At 39.3% G+C, this 17,604-nt stretch overlaps 1 protein-coding gene across 1 annotated transcript in view; it reads right to left on the bottom strand.

Moving 5' to 3' along the window:
- DNAH8 (dynein axonemal heavy chain 8) overlaps positions 1-17,604 on the bottom strand; it is a 343,843-nt gene that overhangs the window by 266,842 nt on the left and 59,397 nt on the right. The window contains exons 15-21 of the mRNA XM_081246835.1: positions 13,683-13,782; positions 11,931-12,050; positions 10,565-10,700; positions 7,019-7,206; positions 2,324-2,404; positions 1,597-1,713; positions 690-809 (exon numbers count right to left, since the gene is read on the bottom strand). Coding sequence (XP_081102961.1) covers positions 690-809; positions 1,597-1,713; positions 2,324-2,404; positions 7,019-7,206; positions 10,565-10,700; positions 11,931-12,050; positions 13,683-13,782 — 862 coding nt within the window. The remainder of the gene's footprint in view (positions 1-689; positions 810-1,596; positions 1,714-2,323; positions 2,405-7,018; positions 7,207-10,564; positions 10,701-11,930; positions 12,051-13,682; positions 13,783-17,604) is intronic.

The following is a 17,604-nucleotide window of genomic DNA, read 5'->3' as shown; positions in this document are numbered from 1 at the left end:
TTGGTGGCAAGGTGGAGGATGATGGATATGATGGGGCCAACTATGGGGGCAGAGAAACCAGTTAGATCACAACATCACATGCTAAACTCAAATGAGCATTAAAAGCCTGATCTGGAGTTCAGGCTTTTTGAGCATGAGCTACACGTTCTCCTTGCATGGCCCTTGCGATAGACCTTTCTCTGCTCAAAAAATAAACAAATAAAAGTGTGACCTAAGAAAAGGGTAGTAGGCGTGGAAAAGAAGAGGCAATTCAAGCAGAATCTTAGTAAGAGGCAAAACCTGGCTAAGCCCTAAAAGACTGACTGGGTTTGGGGATGGAAGTGAGGAAAGGAGGCTGGATGACACCCAGGTGTATGGATGACTTAAGGGGAAAGGATGTGGTAGTTAAAACCATGAGTGTAGATGATATTGCCCCGGGAACATGCACAGAGGAAGAAGAGCAGTGAGCACTGACAGGACCCAAGGGGACTCCAGCATGAGGCTGAGGACATTTTTAAGATAATGTCTAAGGTGTGACCCTGGGCTTGAGCTGTTGATACCTTGTAAGTCTTTGGAGCTGAGGATGTCCAAAAAGCCCCCAGAATGTCTAAATGCCACGGACAGAGATTTCTACTTGTAGATTGCAAATTCACATTTTAGGTTTATGAGCCAATATTTCTATGAATAAAATATAATATATAAATGCATACCTCATTGAGCGTCAACATATCTTCTACTTTGGTAGCACCGCTTTCTGGCAGGGAAATTAACACTGTTTGGGCTATCTCCTTTAGAACTGTATCAATATGCATTTCACACAAGTCATTGATCTACCAATGAGAAAACACACATAGAAGAAAAATCCTCTTTCATCCAAAATGCCCTTGAGTTATAAATTGATTTAGAGGGCTATATCTGGAAACTTGCATCCTTAGCCAAGCAAAATTTGGTGGGCATTTTAGGAGTACATCTGTGCTTGACATGGAACTGAAGTTTAATTGAGCAGCAACATGTGCCATAACCTCATCTGCGTTATGTCCTTCAGTCCTATCCCAGTTTTACAGCTAGAGAAACCAAGGCTCAGATAAGTCAAGTAACCCAGGGAGGAACACACAGCTGGTGAAAGTCAAAGAATCCTACCTCGGTTTATCTGACTCCCAAGCCTCTGGGTTTTGTCTATAACACTATGCTGCCACCACAGACAGACTAGCACATCTAAAAAGATACGCATGTTTCATGTAGCAAACATATCAGAAATCAAGAGACAGTCTCCAACTGGATGACTACTTCAGCTAATTAACATTAGATGCCTTAAGATGTAAGCACTCCATCCTGCCATCTTCCACAGTCTACAACTATTCCATTTTCTAAACTACGCTGTGGTGTTGAACCATCATTTTAACATATTAAAGGCAAGATAATTTGGGGACAAGAACAAGGCAACCCTAAATGAAAAGGCCCCAAATCAGATAAAGAAAAATAAAGCTTTTTTTTTTAACATAATGGATGTTCTTTTAGTTAAAAGTCACACCCTTTAAAGAGCTTTCATAGATAATCAAACCATTACTTACAGCCTGAGTATTATGTATGTAGTTTTAAAAAATGTATCCATCATACCTTCTTTAAGAGTTGATTGAACATATCCAAAACTGAGTCAACTTCTTGAAAAAAGCTTTCTAGTGTTAAAGATGACCATGTCAATATTGTGAGCCCTTGTCTCAACACAGATTCCACCTAGAAAAAGAGAAAAACAGTTTCCATTATTAAAAAGGAGCATCTGCATTTATTAAAAAGGCTGCCTGGGCTTCCCTGGTGGTGCAGTGGTTGAGAGTCCGCCTGCCGATGCAGGGGACATGGGTTCGTGCCCCGGTCCGGGAAGATCCCACATGCTGCGGAGCGGCTGGGCCCGTGAGCCATGGCCGCTGAGCCTGTGCGTCCGGAGCCTGTGCTCCGCAACGGGAGAGGCCACAACAGTGAGAGGCCCGTGTACCGCAAAGAAAAAAAAAAAAAGGCTGCCTTTTATTACCTGGAAATATTATAGGCTGTATTTCCTTAATTCTATTTCCCCTCCATTATACCTAGTAAAGGTGACATTTTGTTTTTAATCATCTTTGGCTGTCCATAAAGCAATCATGGATTCTTAGAAAGTGCTCATTATTTAGATTTTTTTTCAAAGGCAACAAAACTTAAGACAAGATATCATCCTGTAGGGAAAATAGAGCTATAAAGTTGAAGTAGAAAGAGGGTTTTGGCAAGAATAGATGTTCTAAAATCTATTATCTATAGAACTGGAATCAAATTTTAAATGACAGGGAAGTCAATATAAACCTTCAACATTACCAACCTTTTTCACTTTAGGGGTCATGAGATTGACAAACACAGGAGGCACTTGCTGACATAACTCATCATAATACTGCAGAAGACCCTGTTAAAAGTCAAAATGGCATGTTTTACTTTATTTTAAAGCAATAGTCATATTTTGATTCATACTCAGGTTTCATTTTACCTGTTTCCTCATAGCCCTGAAAGATGGAGGCTGACTATTTATACTAATTTGCTGTACTTTTTCCTCACCTGTAAATTACCTGAGCATCCCCTTTAAACAGTAAGTCATTGGAGATTCCTAGATTTACATTTTTCATAATTATTATTTGTCTTTCTAGATTTATGCCATTTTAAATGGTTTAGACAATTATTTTTTCATTATGTCTGTCATTACACATTTTCACCCTTTCTGTTCCCTGTCTTCTGACATATTACAGCATACTTATCACTGATGCCACACTTGCTTTCTTGAATCAGAATAAATGTACACACAAAGCTATTCTATTTTCTTTTAGATATTTTTTACAGATGAACCATGATGATCAATTTTTTTTACCATTTTGTAACTTATTGCACTGTGATGGGAGATGTGGTTTCAAGTTAATTCTTCCCCAAATTAATAATATTAAACTGTTGCAATGTTTACTTAATAGTTTCAAAGTTATTAATTCCTTTCCTCCTTTTCTCTTACTTGTAGTTGAACTTTTATTTACACTTGACACTTGGCAAAGGACTTTGACTTTCATAATATTATTCAATACTAACTAAAATCCTGTAAGATTCAATGCATGTGATATTAACCTCAATTTATAAACAGTACTTTGACATTCAGTCATGTAAAGTCGCAACTAACCAGTACGAAAACCTAGGGCTTTTGATACTGAAGCCAAGTTTTCACAATGCCAACGTTCCTCTGAGGTTTCTTAAAGGAACATTTATTTATTTATTTACTGGCTGCATTGGGTCTTCCTTGCTGCACGTGGGCTTTCTCTAGCTGTGGTGAGCGGGGGCTACTCTTCGTTATGGTGCACAGGCTTCTCATTGCGGTGGCTTCTCTTGTTGCGGAGCATGGGCTCTAGGTGCGCGGGTTTCAGTAGTTGTGGCTTGCAGGCTCTAGAGAGCAGGCTCAGTAGTTATGGCGCATGGGCTTAGTTGCTCCGCAGCACGTGGGATCTTCCTGGACCAGAGATCGAACCCATGTCCCCTGCATTGGCAGGCGGATTCTTAACCACTACGCCACCAGGGAAGTCCAGGTTTTTAAATATATGTATATGTGTGTGTATATATATGTATATAATATTTTGGTAAGAGCTAAAACTATTAAATTCCTAGAACAAAGCGTATGCATACATCTTTTTGACCTTGGATTCAGCAATGATTTCTTAGAAATGATACTAAAGTCACAAGGGACAAAAGATAAAGTAGATAAATTGGACTTCATCAAATTTTAAAATGTTAGTGCTTCAAAGGATACTATGAAGAAAATGAAAAGAGGGGGCTTCCCTGGTAGCACAGTGGATAAGACTCTGCGCTCCCAATGCAGGGGGCCTGGGTTTGATCCCTGGTCAGAGAACTAGATCCCACATGTAGGCCGCAACTAAGAGTTTGCATGACACAACTAAGGAGTCTGCATACCACAGCTAAGAAGCTGGCAAGCTGCAACTAAGGAGCCAGTGAGCTGCAACTAAGGAGCCCTGGAGCCGCAACTAAGGAGCCCACCTGCTGCAACTAAGACCCAGTGTAACCAAATAAATAAATAAATATTTTTAAAAAGCAAACCATTCTTAATTTGCTTGGTTTATAAAAAAAAAGAAATGAAAAAACCCACAGAACAGAAGAAAATATCTGCAAATCATATATCTGATAAAGGATTTGAATGTATAATGAATTCTCACAACTCAATAATAAAAAAGACAAATAACTCAATTTTTAAAGGGGTAGCGATTCGAATAGACACTCCGCCAAAGACCTACAAATGGCCAATATGCACATGAAAACATCCTGAACATCAACAGCCATGAAGAAATGCAAATCAAAACCACATGGAAATACCATTTCACATCCAAATGATGTTTAAATGAAAAAGACAGACAGTAAGAAGTGTTGGCAAGGATGTGGAGAAAGTGGAACCATCATCCACTGCCGGTGCACATATAAAATAATGCATGCAGCCTTTTTGGAAAACAGAGTGTGTCAGTTATTCAAAATAGAGTTACAAAGTTAATGAAACCCAGCAATTTCACTCCTTGTTTATATTCCTAAGAGAATGAAAACATATGTCCACCCAAAAGCTTGTATACAAATGTTCACAGCAGCATAACTCATAATGCAAAAAAGTGAAAACAACCCAGATGTCCATCAACAGATGAACGGATGCCTAAAATGTGGTATAACCACACAATGGAATATTATTTAGCCATAAAAAAGAATGAGGTACTGATCCATGGAACAATATGAATGAACTTTGAAAATATTGTGCTAGGTTAAAGAAGCGAATCACAAAACACCACATATTGAATGATTCCATTTGTATGAAATGCCCAGAATAGGCAAATCCATAGAGATAGTAAGTAGATTAGTGATTGCCAGGGGAAGATGTAGAAAGAGTGGGGGGAACATGGGGAGTGACTGCTAACGGATATGGGGCTTCTTTTGGGAATGATGAAAATGTTCTAAAATTGATGATGATTGTGCAAGTGTGTGAATATACTAACACCATTAAATTGTACACTTAAAATGGATAAATTATATGGTATGTGAATTAAATCTCAATAAGCTTGCTATTTTTAAAAAATGGTTTTGAGAATCTCTATTCTAATACTCTGATCTTTTTTGTTGTTGCTCCATTTTATACCACAATGTTGAAAATCATTTTCCACTCATGTCATTTTACAGTCATCCTACTTCATTAATTTATATCTTACTAGTATCATTAAACATATTATAAAATATAATGCACTTAATCTATAAAATTATAATATAAAGAATTTTTTAAACTCACTATTCATCGTTGTTGTTATCCAGAAGTCTAAATCTGATTTCTGATAATCCTTTCACTTCCTTCCCTTTTGTTTGCATGTCAGTATTTTAATGCTATCAAGAATTGACAATGGAACAGAATAGAGCCCAGAAATAAACCCAGGCATATATGGTCAATTCATTTACAAACAACCTAGAGTATACTAAGAAGTCAAAAATATTCAGTGATGAAAGGACAATCTCTTCAGTAAATGATATTGGGAAAACTGGACAGCCACATGCAAAAGAATAAAACTGGACCACTATCTTATACTGTACACAAAAATAAACTCAAAATGGATTAAAGACTTAAATTTAAGACCTGAAACCATAAAACTCCTAGAAGTAAACATAGGGGGTAAACTTCTTGACATCAGTCTTGGCCATGATTTTTTTGGATTTAACACCAAAAGCACGAGTAGCAAAAGCAAAAATAAATAAGTGAGACTACATCAAACTAAAAAACTTCCTCATTTTGTTTTCGTCAACTAAATGAAAAGACAACCTATGGTAAAATACTTACAAATCATATATGTGATAAGGGGTTAATATCCAACATACATAAAGAACTCACAAAACTCAATAGCAAACAATCCAGTTAAAACATGGGCAAAGGAACTGAATAGATATTTTTCTGAAGAAGACATAAAAATGGTCAATAGGAACATTAAAAATTGTTCACCTTCATTAATCACCAGGGGAATGCAAATCAAAACCATAGTGAGATACCACCTCACAACTATCAGAATAGCTATTATCAAAAAAAGATAACAAATAACAAATGCTGGTGAGGATGTGGAGAGTAAGGAACCCTCAGGCACTGTTGGTGGGAATGTAAACTGGTGCAATCATTATGGAAAACAGTATGGAGGTTCCTCAAAAAACTAAAGTAGAACTACCATATGATCCAGCAATTCCACCTCTGGAATTTTATCCAAAGAATATAAAAATACTAATTTGAAAATACATATGCACTCCAATGTTCATTGCAGCATTATTCACAATAGCCAAAATATGGAAACAACCATCCATCAATGGATGAAGGGATAAAGAGGTGATATATACACAATGGAATATTATTCAACCATGAGAAAGAAGGACATCCTGCCATTTGTGACAACATGGATGGACCTTGAGGGCATTGTGCTAAGTGAAATAAGTCAGACAGAGGAAGACAAACTGTATAATATCACTTATATGTGGAATCTAAAAAATCCAACACAGAGTAGAAAAGTAGTTGTCAGGGGTAGGGGAAATAGGGAGGTATTAGTAAAAAGGTACAAACTTTCAGCTATAAGACAAATAAGATATGAGAATCTAATGTATAACATGGTGACTAGTTGATAACACTGTTATCATACAATTGGAATCTGCTAAGAGAGTAGAACTTAAATGTTCTCACCAACATATACATAGTGATGATGTGTTAGTTAACTGACTAGATGGAAGGAATCCTTTCACAATATATATGTATATCAAATCATCACAATGTACACTTTAATTATCTTACAATTTTATTTGTCAATTAACCCTCAATGAAGCTGAAAAAATTAAAAGAATCAACATAATAACAAATTTCTCCCCAATGCTGTGTTAGCACAACTGCAAAGGTATCTTTTTCTTTAAAAAAAAAAATACAAAATACAAAAAAAAAAAACCCTCCTTCAAAATAACTAGAAAATAGAATCCATCTTACCTGCAAGTACAATTTATCTCCTTTCAATTTACTTTCCAATTGTAGCAATCTCTTTGCCTGTTCTGGTACATCCAGCTTCATTTTTATCATGCATTTACTTTCCCGAACAACTTCCAAAATTTTGGGATCAAAATTAACCAGCAACTTCCCTGTTTCTGGATGTCGCACAAAAAGTGTGGCTTGCAAAGCTACAAATAAACAATTATTGACATAACTTATTCTAGATTTCTGTTATTCTAGATTTCTGCTTCCAGCCCTGTTTACATGCCTGTCTTCACCATTGAACTACTGACTTCTTAAGAATAGAAGAATAGTTTTGGATATCCCAGGTGCTAAGGCACAGTATCTGATACACAGTCAGTGCTCAAAACTTAGATAAACAAATGCAGAGTATCTGCAAACTATAAAATCAGATCCAGAGAGGTAAAAATGGACCAAGAATGGTTAGCCTTTGTGCTATGAACTGTGATACTTTTCTGAGTGGGTCTAAAAGGGCTGTAATACAAAGTCAGTTTATTTTTATGGATTGTGATTTAACCTCTGGGAGAGAGAACTGGAAGATGTGCCCAACTACAAAATATGACACACTTCATAGATTTCAAACCCTTTTCTACACCTAACTCCAAAGTGGCTTCTTTAAGGAGGTTTATCTGACTTAAATCGATAACTAGGCTCAATATCAGTAAGAAATATTTATTAAACACCATTGAGTTGTGAACTCCTAGAATGTAGAGGAAGATATTTTTTAGCCTACATCTGAGTTACTACATGAACATCATTCATATAAATAGGCACTTTCAGACATGTTTTTTATTGAGAATTGAAATACATAATCCCAAATGGCTCATGCTGAATAGCCTTAGATCATTTGTTATCCTAACATGAATTACTTCTAGAGGCATAATAATAACACACTTATAGACTAGTATGTGTCAGCCTGAGTTGCATTTTATATTAACAAACACTGATAACATGAGAATTTGACATGTATCTTCCAAGCCTCACATTACTTCACAGACTATGGCCACATCAAATTTCTAGTAAAGCAAAATAGACTGTATATCCCTTTGAAGTTAGTTGACTTTTACTCAACAAATAAAATTAGTCTTGATATGATTCTTAATGATGCTGGTTTCATGAAGATTTCAACTAAAAACTTTACCCAATTCGTTTGGAATCTTTTTAAAATTTGGCTAGAAATCATTTATCCTCCCAAGTAAATTCCAAAATAACGTTGGGACATTCCAGTAATGAAATTTGTGTTCCTGAAGACAGTTCTGAGCTTCCTTGACAGGACAAAATGGTCAGCAAGACCACTAATAATAATGACAGCCAGGGCTTCCCTGGTGGCGCAGTGGTTGAGAATCTGCCTGCTAATGCAGGGGACACGGGTTCGAGCCCTGGTCTGGGAGGACCCCACATGCTGCGGAGCAACTAGGCCCGTGAGCCACAACTACTGAGCCTGCGCGTCTGGAGCCTGTGCTCCACAACAAGAGAGGCCACGATAGTGAGAGGCCCGCGCACTGCGATGAAGAGTGGCCCCCGCTCGCCGCAACTAGAGAAAGCCCTCGCACAGAAACGAAGACCCAACACAGCAAAAGTAAATAAATTAATTAATAAATTCCTATCCCCATTATCTTCAAAAAAAAAAAATGACAGCCAGGAAGTCTGCCAGGACTGAGTGAACATTCTATGTGAATCATCATTAAAGAAACTTTATACAGCAAATCAAAAGGAGGCCAATACTAGTTCTCCAATTATTATTCCAAGTTTCTATATGGTTAAGTATAGTTACATCAATATTAACAACAAGAAGCCTTCCAGAGCAATTCATTTCCACTAGCCTGTGTTCACATGAAAGGCATGTTTGAATCCTGGCCCTGCCACTTCCTAGCTCTGTGATCTTGGGCCAGTTGCTTAACTTCTCAGTACCTCAGTTTCCTCATCTGTAAAATGAGGATAATAATAATTCCTCAGAGGGTTGCCATGAGAATCAAAGGAGGTTGTATATGTAAAGTGCTTAGACACAGCCTGGCATATGATAAATATTATATAAATGTTAACTATGACTGTTATTGAAAGGACACAAAGATGAAACAGACAGAGAGAGTATTCCTGGAATGTGTAGGGGAGATAAGACAGATCTATAAAGCAACAAATGTCATGATAAAGTGTGGGGGGGCCTCTGGAGGAGGAAGACATTATTATCGGCCAGGAAGAATAAAGAAAGGCCTTATAGATCAGGGGATTGTTGAATTTTTCATGGAATGTGTGCAGATATGAGGAACAATCAGCAAGACAAAAACAATTTAGAAAAGTGCATAGTATTGTAGAAGCAAAACAGTACATGCGTCATATTTCAATTGCTAAAAATGCTCTTTGCTCTCTTCTGTAAGGTGAATTATAACCTTCTTTTAATGCTCCTTTGAGACCGTTGCTCCATTAGCAGGTTTTCATTAGGATCCATAGGGCCCTACCATGTGCATTACCCTGAAACAGCTCGTCTGATAAAAGTGGTGTATTTAAGGCTTAACTAAGGTGCCAGTTGGGAAGACATCCTGCAGGGTTGAAGCCCTGTCCTCCAGGATGCAATCATGCAGTGAATCAATGGCCTGTATATAGTGCTGTGTCCCCAACAGCTGAAGTACATGGGTCTGGAACCAAGAGTCAGAACTATGAGTGGCCCCTCTCACCATCACTCCCAGTGACCCGACCTCCTTATTTGTGCTTCCTATGCCTGCAATTCTGTGCTCTGCTGAAGTGGAGATCCTGGTGTGGGAGGGAGAAACTTTCCTACCAGGGGACACAGTCAGGGTTCCACCAAGGTTACGAATAAGAGATTAAGGTAAATATGAGACAAAGCAGAAACCTGAATTGACCAACTGAGCCCACACAATAACAACAACATCTCAGGTGATGCCAGCAGAGATGGATGATGGCTTAAAGCCATCCACCCCCGCCCCTCACACTTAACTCTTCCCAACACCTTGGCACCCCTCAGAGGTACTTGAACACAGCCCTAATACTCTTAATTTAATGGAGATCAGAACTGAAGTTAAATTCAGTTACAGGAAGAGAAAGAAAGGGAGGGAGGGAAGAAGAGAGGAGGGGAGAAAAGGAAGGGAGGGAGGAAGGAAGGAAGGGAGGAAAGGAGGAGAGAGGGAGAAAGGGAGGAAGATGAGCAAGCTGCAATTCCTTCTCCTCTGATTAGGACTGTGATTTGAATCTATAGCATGATAAAACTGGATATAAAATCTTCCCAAATATATGGAGAAATATCAATAAGGAGTCTTGTTATTTACTCTTAAGTACTGTTCTTCAGGAGAAAGTCATAACCTTAGTATATCAACTTTAAGCTCATGAAAATTTCTGCTTATAAAATCAGAATATTATTAACTGTAAAGAAATAAATAATTGTATCCTCCCCAAATCTAAATTTAACCATCATACAGTTATATAGAAAGATGTAAAAATTCTCCAGAACCACAAACTCATTCAAAATCTCCTAACACTCGCTCTGTAGTGTCACTGCAGTCTTACACACACCATACTGTAACTGCGAGATCTCTTTGATCCAGGCTGTATGATAGACCACCTCAAATTCCACCAGAACGTAGGAAATTTTATTGTACTGACGAATGACAGCTTTGCCTTCCGCAGTTGACAAAATTTCCGAGTTTTTCTGTTTTTTAAGGGAAAAACAAAGATTTATTTTTAAAAGTCTGCTGATAGTTTTCTTACCCAAACCGTAAAGCTATTTACATTTTAAATGACATCAAATAATGATACTACCCCATTTAGATTTTACCTCAGACAAAAATTAGAGAGAGGAAGGCCAGATAAGCTACAGATGGAAGTAGGGAAACCTGATCAGTAGAAAGGGGAAACTGGAAAAGGAAATAAAGGATTTAAAAAGAGAGGTCTCTAGGCCTACAGCCGGTCCCAGGCACTGAAAGTCTCCACCTCCAATCCTCTGTTCCCTCCCCACTTTTCTGGGCAAGATACAATGAACTGATCTTCCTTGAACTGTGAATATCAGGGCAAATTCCTAAATTCCAGCACCAAAAAAAAAAAGTAAGTATAGATTCCCTCCCTCCCTCTCTCTCCCTCCTCTCCAAATAAGGTCACCATTTTAATTTTTTTTTAATATTGAGAACAATAAAATAAGTGATAGCAGCCAAACGGAAACAACAAAAACTTAATATTTGATAATGCTTAAATAATAAAATTATTTGCAGGACTGTTGTTTTGTAGCTATTTTGTTCCACGTTTAGGCCTAAGACATAACACCAGGCAAACCAACTCTGCTTTGCTACTCTGTCTTTTTAAAAAACAAAGCAAAAAAAGCAAAACAAACAGAAAACAACAACAACAAAAAAAAAAAGAGAGAGAAGACAAACTGGCAATTTTAGAATGCCAACAAGGCTTAAGACTATCCTGGTGTTTTTCAGAAATCTAATAGTTTTACGGACACAGAGGATGAATGTACTCTATTATACTTTGCTCTTGGTCTCAGTCCAATACACAGGAATATACTCTGAGTGCATCCTAACCCTCACTAATGTATATCAGTGACCTATCCGTCCACACATAGAAGTAAGTTTCAGTACTAGGTCTGTGTTCTATTATTTTCAAAACAATTATTTTACAATAGAGTGTCCTGTTTATTAAGCGTCATAAATTTTTAAGATTCATCCCCTTAGAGATTAACTATAATTAAATGGGATTATCTACCAAACAGGAAAGAATTGGCTAAGTCTCTCTCAAGCATATTTGTAAACTAAATTTCCTTTGCCCAGTAAAAGAATTAGCTCTAGCTACTTTACTGGACACAAATGTTACCAGTTAAAATATATTTCTTGTATTAAAAACCACCATGATCCACATACTGTAAATTTAACTATTGGCTTACAAAAAAATAGTTGATGGGCTCACTTATCCGGCGATAGAGCTGCCTCACCCAAAGGATCTTTCCTGCTATAGGGGGCATGTTGCGAGCAAGAGGTGGGTCATCTTTTTGAGAATGATAAAGCTGTAATTAAAGGTCTGGCATTAATGTTTGAAATTCAATACAATGGAAAAGACAAAAATATATACAGCTGTATTTGTATTGATGTTTTACCATTATTCACATGTTTTATACACAAGAGGTAGTCAATAAATACGTAAATGCACTCCAGAGATATCAACCTGAGGCTCAAAAACTATGATGATTACAATATACGACACTTAATTCTCTCTTAACCCTTACTTCCCATTACATGTATATTTTTTTTCTGCCTTTTATCCCCAATTTTAAGGATGTATTCAAAAGCTGGAGCTTGGGGTTGACATATACACGCTACTATACATAAAATACATAACTAATAAGAACATGCTGTATAGCACAGGGAACTCTACTCAGTACTCTGTAGTGGCCTATATGGGAAGAGAATCAAGAAAAAAAAAGAGTGGATATATGTATATGTATAACTGTTTCACTTTGCTATACACCTGAAACTAATACAACATTGTAAATCAACTATACCCCAATATAAAAAAAAATTTTAAGTGAAATTTTTTTTTAAATGAGGAAGGAGGTGGTCTTCTCCCCCTCCCAACTTTTCCTTTAATCATAAAACTGTTGCCCACTAAGTTCTCTGTGCGCGGCACCCTCTGGCCCGCCCACTTGTAAGCCTCACAAGCGTCCTATTCTAATAAATCACTTCTTTTATTTTTTATAAATTTATTTATTTTATTTTTGTCTGTGTTGGGTCTTTGTTGCTGCGCGCGGGCTTTCTCTAGTGGCGGTGAGCGGGGGCTACTCTTCGTTGTGGTGCGCGGGCTTCTCATTGCAGTGGCTTCTCTTGCTATGGAGCACAGGCTCTAGGCGCGTGGGCTTCAGTAGTTGTGGCATGTGGGTTCAGTAGTTGTGGCTCACAGGCTCTAGAGCACAGGCTCAGTAGTTGTGGCACACAGGCTTAGTTGCATGCGTGGTCCGTGGCATGTGGGATCTTCCCGGACCAGGGCTCGAACCCATGTACCCTGCACTGGCAGGCGGATTCTTAACCACTGCGCCACGAGGGACGCTCTAATAAATCACTGCTTATCTTAAAAAAAAAATAAAAAAATAAAGCAGGAGCACACAGCTACATTATATCTGTCATAATATTCTCCAGAGCCCATATTTTGATACCCAAAAATATTAACTTAAACGGGCTTTCCCATGCATACATGAATGCTGTCATAAAAAGACAGTTCTTAAGAGCAAAGGGGTGTGATCTGGCTGTCCAGGGACACACACTGTCAGCACCTTCTCCCATAGAGAGAGGAGCATCAAAGATACTCAGCAGGGCTTCCCTGGTGGCGCAGTGGTTGAGAGTCCGCCTGCCGATGCAGGGGACACGGGTTCGTGCCCCGGTCCGGGAAGATCCCACATGCCGCGGAGGGGCTGGGCCCGTGAGCCATGGCCACTGAGCCTGCGTGTCCGGAGCCTGTGCTCCGCAACGGGAGAGGCCACAACAGTGAGAGGCCCACGTACCGCAAAAAAAAAAAAAAAAAAGGATACTCAGCAGTGAGAGGATTTGTCTGATAAGCTTGGCACAAGATAATGATGGCAAATACTTCCAGAATATTTTTTCTTTTTGTACTGAAGTACCATTCTATTTATAAACATGATACTTGCCTTCTTAGTAGCTTCAAGTTCAGCCACATAATACTGAAGAATAAGCTCAATGGTGTGGTTTATTTCTAATTGAAGACAGGGAATGTTCAGTTTTTGGAATCTAAAAGCAATTGAGGGTGAAAAATTTAAAAATAAATGAGACGGCCCGCCGCCGCCGCCGCCGCCGCCCGCCGCCGCCGCCGCAGGGCCTGTGTGCGAGCGCGGGTCACTGTCCGCCCCGCCTTCCGGGGGGCCTGTGCACCCCGCCACTGCCGGGGTCCCGAGACCCGGGGACGGCTTTCCCGGGAAAGCGCACGGAGCGCCACGGGCTGCTGCAACGTCACGCCGGCCTCTGCCGCCGCAGGCCCGCCCCACACTGCGCGCCCCTCCCTCCCCTCTGCCTGAGTGAGCCAGAGCCCCCGAATCAGCGGCTCCTTTAAACCCGTCCTGTCTGAGCGAAGAACGGACGCCCTCCAGCGACCTACGCGCAGAGGCGGGGCCAGGTCCAAGGCTGAGACCCGGGAGCTGTGAGAGCAGAGACAGGGAAATCTCTCTGTGCAGCCTCGGAGGCAGCGGATTAAAGCTCCACGGTCCATTTGATGTGCCCTGCGTCTGTGGAGTGCATGAATGGACAGCGAATCATCCCAAATTGAGGAAGTGGACTTTGAGGACAAGATTTAAGACTTTCCCCCCTTTTCCTCTTTTTACAACGAATTATTCCAAATTAAGGAGGTGGACTTAGAGAGCAAGATTTCAGACTTCTCGCCCTTTTCCTCTTTTTACAACGAATTATCCCAAATTGAGGAGGTGGACTTGGAGAGCAAGATTTTTGATTTTTCCCCCTGCTCTCTTTTTGTGAATGTGTATGTGTAATCTTCTGTGTAAGATTCTCTCTGTATAGCTTTGCTTCCACCATATGTCCCAGGGTTCTATCGGTCCGTTTTTTTTTTTTTCAATAATTACTTTCTAATTTTAATAACGCTACTATATTTCATACTTTATTCTATTTTACTTTACCTGCTCTTTCGTTTTTTCCTACCTTCCCTTCCTCCCTCCCTCCCTCCGCTCCTCCTTTCCTTCTTTCTTTTTCTTTCCTCCCTCCCTCCCTCCCACCCTTCTTCTTTCCACTTTCTTTTTCTTTCCTTCCTCCCTCCCTCCCTCCTGTCTTTCTTTCTTTCCTTCCTCCCTCCCTCCCTCCTTTCTTTCCTTCTTTCTTTCCATCCTTCCTCCCTCCCTCCCTCCTTTCTTTCTTCCTTCCTTCCTTCCTTTCTTCCCTTCTTCCTTTCTTTCCCTCTCTCTTTCTCTCTTCTACTAATTCTTTCTTTCTACTTTTCCTCCCTGTTATTCTGAGCCGGGTGGATGAAAGGCTCTTGGTGCTGCAGCCAGGAGCCAGTGCTGTGCCTCTGAAGTGGGAGAGCCAACTTCAGGACACGGGTCCACAAGAGACCTCCCAGCTCCACATAATATCAAGCAGCGAAAATCTCCCAGAGATCTCCATCCCAACACCAGCACCCAGCTTCAGTCAACGACCAGCAAGCTACAGTGTTGGTCACCCTATGCCAAGCAACTAGCAAGGCAGGAACACAACCCCACCCATTAGCAGAGAGGCTACCTAAAAACATAATAAGGCCATAGGCACCCCAAAACACACCACCAGACGTGGACCTGTCCACCAGAAAGACAAGATCGAGCCTCAACCACCAGAGCACAGGCATTAGTCGCCCCCACCAGGAAGCCTACACAACCTACTGAAACAACCTTAGCCACTGGGGTCAGACACCAAAAACAACGGGAACTACGAATCTGCAGCCTGCAAAAAGGAGACCCCAAACACAGTAACATAAGCAAAATGAGAAGACAGAAAAACACACAGCAGGTGAAGGAGCAAGATAAACACCTACCAGACCTAACAAATGAAGAGGTAATAGGCAGTCTACCTGAAAAAGAATTCAGAATAATGATAGTAAAGCTGATCCAAGATTCTATTTCCAAGATCCATAATCTTGGAAATAGAATAGACAAAATGCAAGAAACAGTTAACAAGGACCTAGAAGAACTAAAGATGAATCAAGCATCGATTAAAAACACAATACATGAAATGAAAAATACTCTAGATGGGATCAATAGCAGAATAACTGAGGCAGAAGAACGGATAAGTGAGGTGGAAGATAAAATAGTGGAAATAACTGCTGCAGAGCAAAATAAAGAAAAAAGAATGAAAAGAACAGAGGACAGTCTCAGAGACCTCTGGGACAACATTAAACGCACCAACATTCGAATTATAGGGGTTCCAGAAGAAGAAGAGAAAAAGAAAGGGACTGAGAAAATATTTGAAGAGATTATAGTTGAAAACTTCCCTAATATGGGAAAGAAAATAGTTAATCAAGTCCAGGAGGCACAGAGAGTCCCATACAGAATAAATCCAAGGAGAAATACACCAAGACACATATTAATCAAACTGTCAAAAATTAAACACAAAGAAATCATATTAAAAGCAGCAAGGGAAAAACAACAAATAACACACAAGGGAATCCCCATCAGGTTAACAGCTGATCTCTCAGCAGAAACTCTACAAGCCAGAAGGGAGTGGCAGGACATAATTAAAGTGATGAAGGAGAGAAAGCTGCAACCAAGATTACTCTACCCAGCAAGGATCTCATTCAGATCTGATGGAGAAATTAAAACCTTTACAGACAAGCAAAAGCTGAGAGACTTCAGCACCACCAAACCAGCTTTACAACAAATGCTAAAGGAACTTCTCTAGGCAAGAAACACAACAGAAGGAATATACCTACAATAACGAACCCAAAGCAATTAAGGAAATGGGAATAGGAACATACATATCAATAATTACCTTAAATGTAAATGGACTAAATGCTCCCACCAAAAGACACAGAGTGGCTGAATGGATACAAAAACAAGACCCATATATATGCTGTCTACAAGAGACCCACTTCAGACCTAGAGACACATACAGATTGAAAGTAAGGGGATGGGAAAAGATATTCCATGCAAATGGAATCCAAAAGAAAGCTGGAGTAGCAATTCTTATATCAGACAAAATAGACTTTAAAATAAAGACTATTAGAAGAGACAAAGAAGGACACTACATAATGATAAAGGGATCAATCCAAGAAGAAGATATAACAATTGTAAATATTTATGCACCCAACATAGGAGCACCTCAATACATAAGGCAAATACTAACAGCCATAAAAGGGGAAATCGACAGTAACACAATCATAGTAGGGGACTTTAACACCCCACTTTCACCAATGGACAGATCATCCAAAATGAAAATAAATAAGGAAACACAAGCTTTAAATGATACATTAAATGAGATGGACTTAGTTGATATTTATAGGACATTCCATCCAAAAACAACAGAATACACATTTTTCTCAAGTGCTCATGGAACATTCTCCAGGATAGATCATATCTTGGGTCACAAATCAAGCCTTGGTAAATTTAAGAAAATTGAAATTGTATCAAGTATCTTCTCCGACCACAATGCTATGAGACTAGACATCAATTACAGGAAAAGATCTGTAAAAAATACAAACACATGGAGGCTAAACAATACACTACTCAATAACGAAGTGATCACTGAAGAAATCAAAGAGGAAATTTAAAAATACCTAGAAACAAATGACAATGGAGACACGACGACCCAAAACCTATGGGACGCAGCAAAAGCAGTTCTAAGGGGGAAGTTTATAGCAATACAATCCCACCTTAAGAAACAGGAAGCATTTCGAGTAAACAACCTGACCCTGCACCTAAAGCAATTAGAGAAAGAAGAACAAAAAACTCCCAAAGCTAGCAGAAGGAAAGAAATCATAAAGATCAGATCAGAAATAAATGAAAAAGAAATGAAGGAAACGATAGCAAAGATCAACCAAACTAAAAGCTGGTTCTTTGAGAAGATAAACAAAATTGACAA

This window comes from Mesoplodon bidens (assembly GCF_964165515.1).
Source record: "Mesoplodon bidens genome assembly, chromosome: 10".
In the NCBI taxonomy this organism is placed as follows: Eukaryota; Metazoa; Chordata; class Mammalia; order Artiodactyla; family Ziphiidae; genus Mesoplodon; species Mesoplodon bidens.
Note: the sequence above shows the minus strand (reverse complement) of the source record. Positions and strands in the feature narration are given on the sequence as shown.